The sequence below is a fragment of the Setaria italica genome, chromosome II, assembly GCF_000263155.2.
Source record: "Setaria italica strain Yugu1 chromosome II, Setaria_italica_v2.0, whole genome shotgun sequence".
NCBI classification, from domain to species: domain Eukaryota; kingdom Viridiplantae; phylum Streptophyta; class Magnoliopsida; order Poales; family Poaceae; genus Setaria; species Setaria italica.
In genome coordinates this window covers 9,941,049-9,952,270 of record NC_028451.1, presented here as the reverse complement: position 1 = coordinate 9,952,270, position 11,222 = coordinate 9,941,049, and the positions used below count along the sequence as shown (strand labels likewise).

At 46.7% G+C, this 11,222-nt stretch overlaps 1 protein-coding gene across 4 annotated transcripts; it reads left to right on the top strand.

The window, feature by feature from the left end:
* The first annotated feature begins 1,074 nt into the window (after positions 1 to 1,074).
* Positions 1,075 to 4,746, top strand: LOC101754794. Of its 4 annotated transcripts, none has more exons than XR_001163230.3 (5): positions 1,075 to 2,156; positions 2,273 to 2,407; positions 2,520 to 3,894; positions 3,996 to 4,100; positions 4,192 to 4,746. XR_001163230.3 is itself a non-coding variant. In XM_012843382.2 (5 exons), exons 3-5 carry the CDS (start codon positions 2,621 to 2,623, stop codon positions 4,564 to 4,566), a joined length of 645 nt encoding a protein of 214 aa, XP_012698836.1. In that variant the 5' UTR covers positions 1,075 to 2,156; positions 2,311 to 2,407; positions 2,520 to 2,620; the 3' UTR covers positions 4,567 to 4,746. The 4 variants fall into 4 exon arrangements, 3 of the variants coding, with proteins under 3 accessions (XP_012698836.1, XP_004955953.1, XP_004955952.1); XM_012843382.2 differs by having other exon boundaries at positions 2,311 to 2,407; positions 2,520 to 2,684; positions 3,895 to 4,100; XM_004955896.3 differs by having other exon boundaries at positions 2,520 to 2,684.
* Positions 4,747 to 11,222: the final 6,476 nt, after the last annotated feature.

Below are 11,222 nucleotides of genomic sequence, written 5' to 3'. Positions count from 1 at the left end.
TCTCAATCTCCCTTCCCCCTCCCTCCCTTCCTTCCTTCCTTTCCCTTCTTTCCCTTCTCCTTCCTCCCTTCCTTCTCCTCTCCCTCCCTCCCTTCCTCTTCTCTCGGTCTGGCTCGCTCGGTTCTCGCTCTGGCATGGCGCGTGAAAATGAACTGGGAGAGAGCCCGAGGTGCCGCGCGTCTCCTTTATATGGGGAAGCCCCACCAGCTCATTTGGCGGAAGTGGCCCGCTTCTGCCAATTCAAACGGCGGCCCGCCAAATCCACCAAATCACACGGCAGGAGAGCCTCGACCGTCGCACCACTGCATCCCGTGGGCGGCCCGCCGGACGGGGTTGGAAGGGTTGGTAAGCTGGAGTAGGTTCCTTACTGCCATTTCAACCAGCGATGCTTCTTCACCATCGTTTCGTACGGTAGCATAGGTCTATTTCTGCAAATTTTTCATTCGACTATTTATTTTTGCAAAATTATTAAAAAAATATAAAATAAAAAAATTCAAAAGAAAGAGGAGGGAATAATAGGCTGAATGGGAATTAGGCCGGCGTGTGAGTTGGGCAAAGTAAGATCGAGGTAGCCTCAAGAAAGAAATGGAAATAAAAAAAAAGGATGGTCGGCCGGCTTAGCCTTCGGCCTATGGCCGAGATAGAGTTTCGAAAGAAGGTTTAATTTGGTCAAGTTTGAATAGAGGTCCATATTTTCGAGAAGGTTTGGAGTTTTGTTTGAATTCAAATATAATTCGAGTTCAAATAGGATTGTGCACGTTATGGAGTTAGGGTCTACGAGCAAGCAAATGCATGATACATATGAGTGAAGTTTATGAGAGGTTTTAAATTAAAAAATGGTTTTGATGTTTCCAAACTATTAAAATAAAGTAAAATAAATTATCTTGTTGGATAAATTGGAAAAGGCTCAAAATTTTAGTGAAATTTTAAATGCTCCAAAAATAGAGATGTTACAGGCAGGCGCGCCAATGGAAGGGGAAGAATGCAGTTCGGGCACGTCACGCGCGACACATGGTGCCTGATTGATATACGGAGTATACTGTTGTCATAAGGGTCGCGTTGTAGATGGGCCGTAAAATCTAGCCCATCCCACTCTCGCACTCCTCACACACACACACACCTCAGAGCGGCGGCGCATGCTGCTCCGAAGCCGCCGTCAGCCGGCGACGGAATGGAGGCGACTGGATCCAGTGCTAAGAAGAAGAGATCGGATTAGCTCGAGGCCGACGAGTCCCCGCCGCCGGCAATGACGGCCATGGAGGCATCCAATCCCGAACTTGCAGCAAAGAAAAAGAGGACCAGCCATAGCCAAGAACCAGCGCCGCCACCCGGTGCTGGAGGGGAACGAGGAGCCGGTGATGTCGACCGCATTAGCGGCCTCCCCGACGCCATCATCGGCGGCATCATCTCGCTCCTCCCCTCCACGGACAGGGCCCGCACCTCGCCTCGCGGTGGCGGCTCCTCTCGTGCTTCGCGCCACTCAACCTCGACCAGAGCGACCTCCCCTCCAATAGGGAGGCCTTCGCCGGCGTCGTCTCCCGCATCCTCTCCGTCCACTGGGGCCCGTGCCGCCGCTTCTGCGTTCCTGCGGGCTACCTCGAGGACCGCCCCGCCGCTATGGACGCCTGGCTCTGGTCACCCGCCCTCGACAATCTTGAGGAGATTGATTTCATCCTGCCTCCGGCGTCTACGCTCCGCTTCTTGGCCACCCTCCGCGTCGCAGCCTTGAGAAAATGCCACATCCCCGACGGTCTCGCCCAATCGCTCCAGCTTCCCCAGCTCAAGGAGCTCGCACTTGAAGAGGTAACCATTTCAGAGGGGCTCACTGCACGGCTTGATCTCCAGCTGCCCCGTCTCGCCCAATCTTGAGGAGTGCTTGCTGCTTAGCAATTGCACTGGCTTTGGTTGTGCTCGGATCACCTCCAGCAGCCTAAGGGGCATCGGAGTGCGAGCTGAATGCTATCAAGATTCTGAGCTTCGGTTTTCGGAACTTATCATCGACGATGCCCCTTGTCTTGAAAGGTTGCTCTACGCTGAATATTTTGGCCTCAATGTGTCTGCAGTCACTGCACCTAAACTGCTAACTGGAGATATTATGCTTTTCTGTTGGTCAGTCCAATTTCTCCAGACTTGTGTTTGGCAGCACAGAGTTTCAGGTAGCCGCGCCATTTTGCCTCTTATCCAGGCTGCTAATTTCAATTTCATTTACAGAGAATTTTTGTAGCATCTGCATTTGCAAACAGCTTGATAATTTGTCCAATGCTTGATAAAGGGATTGAATGCTGTTAGCTTGATGACGGTACTGCACAGTGTCAAGATTTTGGCTGTCAATTCGTGGGTTACTGAGCTGGATTTGGCTATTGGCTTGATGAAATGCTTTCCGTGTTTGGAGAAGTTGTACATACAGGTCACAGTTCTTCACTATAGTTTGTTCAGGACCATTTTTTTCAGTTGACTTATTATTATGTGAATCTTCATACCACAGTGACTGATTTTTTTTCATGTATGTGTGTTTCCAGTCATGTGGATCAGTCGGGCAGAATTTGTGGCATAGTTAAAACAAGAATTTTATCCAAAACTATGACATCCATATCAAGACTGTAGTGTTGGGAATGTGGGAATGTATCTGGGCATCAGAGCGCAAGTCAACTTTGCTTCGTACACAGAATGCAACAGAGTTGGAGGTAATGAGAATTGAGACAATTTTACTTTGTCCATATAATTAATTCTCAAATTTGTAGTGTTCGGATTATTTATTACCCCAGAACCATGGGTTGTTTAATCAAATAATGCTATTATTAGTGTTATGATTTATGTGATAGTGCTAGAACCAATGAAGTGCAGAGCGCCATGCTGAAAAGGTCTCTTCACAAGGTGCTTATGTGATTTTCCATAGGAACTTAACTTGAACTATATCATGCACATGCCCTTTGTGCACCCCTATGATCTGTTAACTCTGTATATGGTGAATTTATGCCCAAAAAAAATTTAGCTACAGTAAACATTTTTGTAAGGCAGCATCCTGGATTTTTTATTGTGAATAATTTTGCTCATTCATCCCCTCCTGTAGACCTATTTAAATTTCTCTAAGTTTCAGCTCATACGAATCCCTCACAACTTTGAGAAATTGTCTTTCACAAGTGCTTAGTATTCTTTTCATTGTGTATAAACATAACAAAATCTTGTTCCTACAGTTCTTTACTTTACCTGGTGACTTAAGATAAAATTGAGGCATTTCTCTGGCTTTGTTGATATATATTTCGCTGCATGTACTTCCAGATAATGTGTTGAAAGAGCTATGTTTCTCCATTTGCCAAGACCTAGGTTCCATCTTCGGTTACTTATAGAAAGTTTTTGCCCTTTTATTTGGCTTCAATTGCTGGATATAGCTTGCACTTTGGTAAGCATGAGGGTGGCTCGGAAAAGATTCCTTCACTAGATGCTTGCCAATGAATGCTAACAATCTCAACCATTTTCAAACTTCAGTCTTTAGTTAAGTTTAATAGACACCAAACAAAGCATATATCCTATGTTTATTTATATAGACAATGAACAAACATGCATGCGCCGTGGCTTAAGCAAGTGCCAGCCTTTGGGCTACAAATCCTCTACCAAATAAGTAGCAAATTTATTAGATTAAAGCCATGCATATATTACTAAATACAATGCGACAAGATTTATGGAGCATACGTCATTAAATTATCAACGGTAAGTTTGACCAACTTTGTGTTGAACAAAACTCCAGTGGAGATGTATATTAGACAGGTAAGAGTCAAGAGTACCCGGACAGATGACGTTCTGAAACGCTTCTGCGAATTAAATAAGTATATTTGAGATACATCTTTCTGGATTCACTGGCATTAATTGTGCACCTCGACTCCGCTCCTATATAAGGTTCCTCCTTCGCACTGTATCGAACACACCTTTCAGTCTGGTCTCTGGTATCTCCAATGGACAACCTCAATAGCCATTCTGAACATGCCGATCAACCTCAGGGGCAACAAGCAAATGGCCTTCCTTTGGATGGCACAAATCCTGCGCCGTTTCGCTTCTCCCTTGAGCAGTACCAGCTGCAGTTGGATCAGGTCCTCCAACTCTACGTAAGTGACTTTTTGCGCACCGGTTTGGTTCTGAGTTTTTGACAGATGTTGTCTAACTTGTGCTCTTTCATTTGTTTCTTCAAAAAAACAGAACGAGCAGGTTCGTGTGTCACAGCAGCAGGAAATCTCTATACAAAACGCAACTCTACTGAACCTTCTGTTAACTGATGCACTGGTTCAGAAGGATGAAGAGATAGCCGGCTTGCGCATAGAGTTGCAGAGGAAGCAAGAGAATCTAGAAAATGCACAGCAGCTTGCTGTGATGGCACTTGAGACGAATGACTCACTTATCCGTAGGCTTCCTCCGGTGCAGCAGGAAACAAACTCACATGTTTCATCCAATGACGTAGATGCTCCTGGCTCTGGAGATGAAGCATCAAGCGTGGCGAGAACTGCAGCAGAGACAACAGCATGCCCTGTCTGCGGTGCTGTGAAGGGTGATGCGGTCGAGGCCCGATTTGGTTGAGAAGTGAAGAAAAAGCAGCGATCAGAACCTGTTGTTTCTGATGCGCCTAATAAGAGCATGTGTGTTTTCTTTTTTTGTGTGTAATAAGGTGTTGTAGCCTTGTTCTGTCATCGTTTCTTGTATGCTGTTCTCCTGTACTCCATCGTATCAATGCCATGTTTCTGTGTTCTCATTTCTCAATATGTTTTCGGCATTTGTCACGTTGTGGTGCCATCAGTTCTAATTTTGAAGTTTCTGTTCTTGATCAGATGGAATTAGCTTCCGCTGAACCATGGGCTCTCAGAAATCATGGAGCACCGGATCACAAACAGATTGTAGGATGCTGCCGAACACCTGGTCGGTCTGGCCTGCGGTCAGCGTCATTTGCTGCTGTTTCTCTCGGAAACGCCTGCGCATGAGAAGCTGACAGATTTGATGATTTCACTACAGCTATGCTGATCTCACTATGGCTATGATGAGCTCACTATGGCTATGCTGATCTGAGTGATCTCCAGAGCGGACTTTCCGTGGATGGTGTTGGTGAGATTGGCTCAGTCCCAACCGATGTCTTTCTGGAATGCATGCGCATCCTCATGTTTTGCATGCAGACCAATTTTTTTAAAATGAACCGGGCAGAAAGCTGCTGATTATATTAAAAAATAAATAAATTCAAATTGGGCAATAAAAAAACTATAACTATTCTCACAACAACCATCAACACATAACGGGTTGGACTGGCAACCCGGATGACACAAACCCCAAAACGACGCTCCATACCACGCTGCACCGCCAAAACCCAGAAGATTATGTCGATAAGTCGTCTTCACTGCAAGTGCCATCGTTCCCAATGATGTCTCATGTCGAACGAGCCACTACCATGCAATGCTGATCGCCGCCGGCCACTGCAAACTGTGTAGCTAGCCACCACACCCCCTCCAGCTTGGCACCATGCCGCGTTCACCCTCAGGTCACACCCATGCGATCGTCGATCTCCCAATCATGACCCCACGTTAGTAGAAGTTAAAAGGAGGGCACACCACACCATGCCGAAAAGGCCACTGCCATGTAGGACCCATCGCCGAAGTGCCGCTGCAGCACTGAACACACCAACTGACCGAAGTACTGCACTGGATCCTGAAACCCTCCAAGGCTAACTCGAACGTGCTGGGGCCTCACCACTTGCACCACCAAAAACCACTCCTCGGACACATCACGTTAAAGCAAACGGGGCCTCATCTCTTCCGTTGCCGGACTCCAGGCTAAGGATCCTTCGCTACCAGGAGTGACACAGCCACTGAGCCGCTCCATTAACTTCACCTTCACCTTGCTGCCATTGAACTTCTAGAAATACCACGTGGTCGAAACCAAGGCTTCTAGAGACTGGCTCATCGCCTTGGCGAGACCTATCTGACGTCGGCTAGAGAATGGGTGGAAACACAAAGACGACGCCTACAATGAGGGAACGGCGCTCGAGGGTGTCGCCATTGTCGAAGCCAGTATAACCAGCTAGGATTTTGCCGGTGTTTCCGCACTTCACCACCAGCGTCGACAGGAACGCCATGCCACCACCAGCACAGAGCCTCATCAGCATCGCTAGACAACCTCCTACAGCATTCCTTACTCGCGCACGCGGCCTCATCGTCGTCGTGCCTCCATGCACGCAGCCTCTGTAGCACCATGCGTGGCCCCCGACGCTCGGCTAAGACCCGGCAGCCTGCAGATTCGGTGGTGGAGGTCGCAGTGGGGTGGATTCGGCCGAAGAACAATAGGAGCCAACCTGAGGGGAGGTCCCGTTGCAGTCACCATGGATGGGGAGGGAAGGAAAAAAAACTAAGAAAAGGGAGCCCGTCGCCGCCTTCCTTGTGGCCACACGGGCTTCCAGCGGCCACTCGGGGACGGCGAGGTGGGGGAGGACGCTAGAGGAGGGCGGCGGCGCGGGGCACTCGGGTTCCGCCCGAGTCGCCCCTAGGAGAAGCGACACAGGGGACTTTCCTCTACTCTTTGTTAGTGATACCGCCTGCAGACCAAAATTGGGTCCACGTCAAAATCATTAGCGTATTTTGGTTCGTGTTTGCTTAGGCCGGTGCTTGCTTTGCAACTGCACCTTGGCTTACGCATTCTCATCAAAAAGAAAGTTTTGGTCCTCATTTTGTTTGCCTCGAGTTCGGTGCAGCCTTAAACGTAACGTGGCAAGGTCGGGGAAAAGAACCGAGCAGCCCTAGAGCCGGACAATTTAGGATGCCTGCAGGCGTTTATTTAGCAAGCCTAGAGCTCAACAGTTGGCGGAGCAGCTCTATCCTAGAATGGACGGCAAGTGATAGTAGGCGCAACCGCGCAGGCACAGCGTGCAGACACACCAAGCATGGTCTTGCAGACCGGCAGTTATTTTATATATTATCTTTGGTTCACTGATTATCCGCAAAACATTCAAAAAAACTCAAAGGGGTAACTGAATATTTTCTATATTTTATTTAGTTCACTGATTTCAGCACAGTGCTAAGCCTAGCTTGTAGATTGTATTTTTCTTATCTATTTAGGCTTCAGTGAGTTCATCACAAACGCTTGAATAGTTATCTGAGACCGAAACAGTAAAAGTTGTGGAACACTACTAGAAATATATTCAATGAAATGAGGAACAATCCAATACATTTAACAGTTAGCTTTTACCTTCAATAACTGTTTTCAATTTCTAAAAATTGTGAAACTTAGGGAAACTATGTACATGAATTTAAGAAAAATAATAAAATTAAATTCATTTTTCTGCCCATATATTATAATTAATATCAAGTCTAGGTGTGTTGCAGTGGAAGCGTGTTTGATGCTTTTGTATCAGCAAAGAAATAGAAGACAATAATACTTAATCTAAAAAAGAAGACAATAATAAGGTAACACTGTTACTTGAAAGTGTTGTTCCTCTACCCTACTTGTAATATGGATTGATTCCTGTTTGTAGATGTCTTAGTTATTTTTTGAATAATATTAACGGCAACAATTATAAAGTGTTGGTGTTATGGAGAAAATTAAACTTCATTGCACATCAACTACAATGTAGCCATATAGAGTTTTGTTGCTGTTAACAATTCGAAAAACGCGTAGGTTTTATGCCGCATTTAGTAAAACTATCTATTCCCGTTAAGTGCCTAATAACTAGCGAGTTCAACAAAGATTTATCACAATAAAATAGAAAAAGAAAAATATTGGACTTTGAAAAGCCATCCTTGAATTTTTCATTGTGCATTAAAAATAGCCAACAGTTGCTTAATATTTTTATTGGTAAAACCTTATTTTTGTTTATGCTTAGCAAGCTAATAAAAGTTTAAGCTGTGACTTGAGTGGCCACGAAGCAGAGGTAATAAAGAAGAGCTAACTATCTAGAATGGGATAATTTTAGGATGTATACAGTTGCTGGACCGAGGAGCGGGTGATGCCTGCAGGTTCCAGCCAAAGAGGGCCGCATCTTCGTTAGTTGCATGGCATAAGTGGCGCACATATATCTATGGGTCTTGTAATCAACTGACCTGTAACCCTACCCCGACTATATAAGGCGAGGCAGGGATCCCCTCTAAGGTAATTTAATATAACCAACATACAGGATGTAGGGTATTACGCAATCTAGTGGCCCATACCTATCCAAATCATGTGTCTGCGTTTACCTCTGAGTTTCTGATCTCGACGAGCCCCACCGACCAAAACACTACCTTGGGCACCCCCTTGGTAGGTTGCCGGGTCTAAACACCAACATCTGGTGCGTCAGGTAGAGGATCTCGTCGAGAATCCATTGGCGAACTCAATGGCATAAGTCATCGTCAAGCCAATTATCGCATTCGGAGAAGATGCAACATTCATCCTCGGCTCTTGGGTTTGCGTCGCGAACAGCGCCGAAAGTTTTCACCGCCACATCACGCCAGTCCCGAGAAGAAGCAGCCAATCATGAAGCTCCAGCGTGAAGCTCTGGAGGACCTAGTCAAGAATTTCGGCAAATTATCAATTTCTGACCTAATCAGAAGCTGCGGGACGAGTCCGAGTACAACTCAACTTCTTCTGTCAGTCGGATTGACTCGCATGAGTCGGCATATAAGCTATCGTGTGAGTCGGACTACTCCTAGAGTCGATTCCCGTTCGGACTCCATGACGCGATCACTATCTATCAGCGGCCTTGTCCAGATCGCAATCCGACGTGGATGAGATCGAGAACCCCGACTACTACCCGGATCCAAACACTGAGCACTACCGGAAATTTGTAAACACTTACTACAGCTCTATTGAAAGATTTATAATGAGAAAAGGAATAGTCAAACCATGTAGAAGTGCGATGCATGAAATCATTTAAATGGTGCTCTCAAAAAAAACTGAGCGCATCATGATGCTATCTTCTACATCTGTGGCTGCCATTGTTAGGCCTGTTCGCTTCAGCTTATAAGCCGGCTGAAAAGCTAAAATGGCTGATTTGTTGTGAGAGAAAAACACTGTTTGGTGGCTGATAAGCCGACTGAATAAGCTGAAGCGAACAGGCCGGTTGATTAGCCCTCATTCACCGATGCAATCTGGGTGCATGGCTCCATATAGTAGGACTCAAGAGAAACAGTATGCACAGTTCTTGTATCAGAAGGTTCAAGAGTAGTACACATTACGAAACGAGTAGTACACATTACGAAACACTACACAAAAGAGAACTGATTGAGTATGAACAAAATACATATGTGGAAATGAGCTAGGCAAGAATAACTACTCAATTACACGCACCAACCCGGCTTCAATATCTACATTCAAAGGGATTGGTTATTGACAAATCATGGACATATTTGATACGTGTCACATTTTTGTCCCAAAATCTATAAACTGTGAAATAAAACTGCGCAGTTCTCGAGGTATGAGGAGAAGGTCGCTGCTGGGGATCTACGGGGAGCGGTCTTGAGGTCTGAGGAGATGGCTCCGTGCCGGGAATAATGATGTAGCGTTTTTGCCATAGAATGATCCCATGAAGCGCATCTGCCAATGTCTTTTCTCCGTCGCCTCCCGGGAAGTCAAGCTCTAGACCTTCATACTGGGGATCAACTATTTGCTCTACGCAGACGCTGGCGTAGCCTGTTGGAATTTCCATGCCATGACTGCTCTGCCCCACCAGGGTTGCTAACGCACTCCCGTACGCTACCTGTACATATAGCAGAAGTAAACAAGTTGAACTCCGATCTCGAGGCCTGGATCAATTGACAAGATTGCATAAATATTATGTATAAGTATACCTTAATAGTGAGGTTGCCGACCGGTGCATGCAGCTCACATGAGGTCCGTTGTGTGATGGCATCCACGGGGAACCGTTGCTCCTCCACGGGTAACCTGGGCGTCTGCGCATCGGGGACCCCTGTAGAAGCACAACTGCTCAAGAGACGTTGAGAAGGGCTGGCGGTGTTAGGATTCGGCAATGCTCCAGATTGGGCCAACTCCGCAAATGCGTGGGCCACCCACCGATTGATTTCATCCATCATTCTTTGTTCTAGCATCTGCCGCCAGCTCTCATCGATCTGTTCCTTTCTTCGCTTCCGGCTTCTGTACGAGGCGCTGTCGCCTCGGAAAGCAAACTTCCACGGAACCACCCCGAACCCTCGACAACGTCCTGGGTGCTCTGGATTACCGAGGGCCAATGTGAGCTCATCATTTTCTCGGTCCACCTTCAACCTCCCAGCCTTAGAATCTTCAATGTTCTTCATGAGATGTTCGGCCTTCTCACGTATTGTGTCATTAAAAATCAACGTCCCATCCTCTTGGCTTAGGGAGCCTCCATGAGCGTAGTACCAATTTTTGGATCGTTCGGGCCATTCAATAGTTGCAGGTACGATTCCCCGTTCGATCAGATCTTGTTCCATCTTCCTCCACTTGGGAATTGCTGAGCCATACCCACCTCGCCCCAAATGATGGTGGTAGCCCTTCTGACTAGCATTTGCTGTGTTGGTCGTGATCTTTTTCACACCTTCTTCACTCCTCTTATATTCAACAAATGCATCCCAGTGGTCCCTCAACTTTGGCCACGCATTGAAGTCTGGAGTTCGGCCCTTCTTGATGTAGTGGGTATCCAGCATCTTCTTGAATGTCTGGAATTGAGTAGCCATCTTCTTAAGCGTCCACGCTTTGACATCCTTCTCACTATATCCTTCGGGGAATGTGAAATGTCTCTTCACGTCTTCCCACATCATATTCTTTTCTGTCTCTGGAAGGGCGTACGGATTAGTGCTTCTGCCCTTCCATTCTCTGATGCTGATAGGCACGTTGTCCCGGACGATTGCCCCGATCTGACTCACTTACTTCTTTGCTACTTTCTCAGGAGCAACCGGCCTGCCCTCTTCTGTCACTTCCGTGATGACAAGCCTCCCTTCCATCACCTTTGTACGACCTCGGGTCTTCTGCCCTTGTGTCGATCCGGAGGGCTAACAGTTCAAGATTCGTTAATTAGTACGTAGTAGTAACGGTGGCGTGAAACAATACAAGAATGGTTATATATACCTCGCCGGAACCTTCCGCCACGGCAAGTTGTTGCTGTGGCTGTTGCTCTTCATTCCCATCGGTGGACATGTTGAGGAACATGTCCGCCTGGGTGCCCTCTTCATCCGTGTATGATAGTAGAACGTTGTCGCCACTACCATCACCAGCGATTATCTGCTCCATGATATACCTTGCGGTCT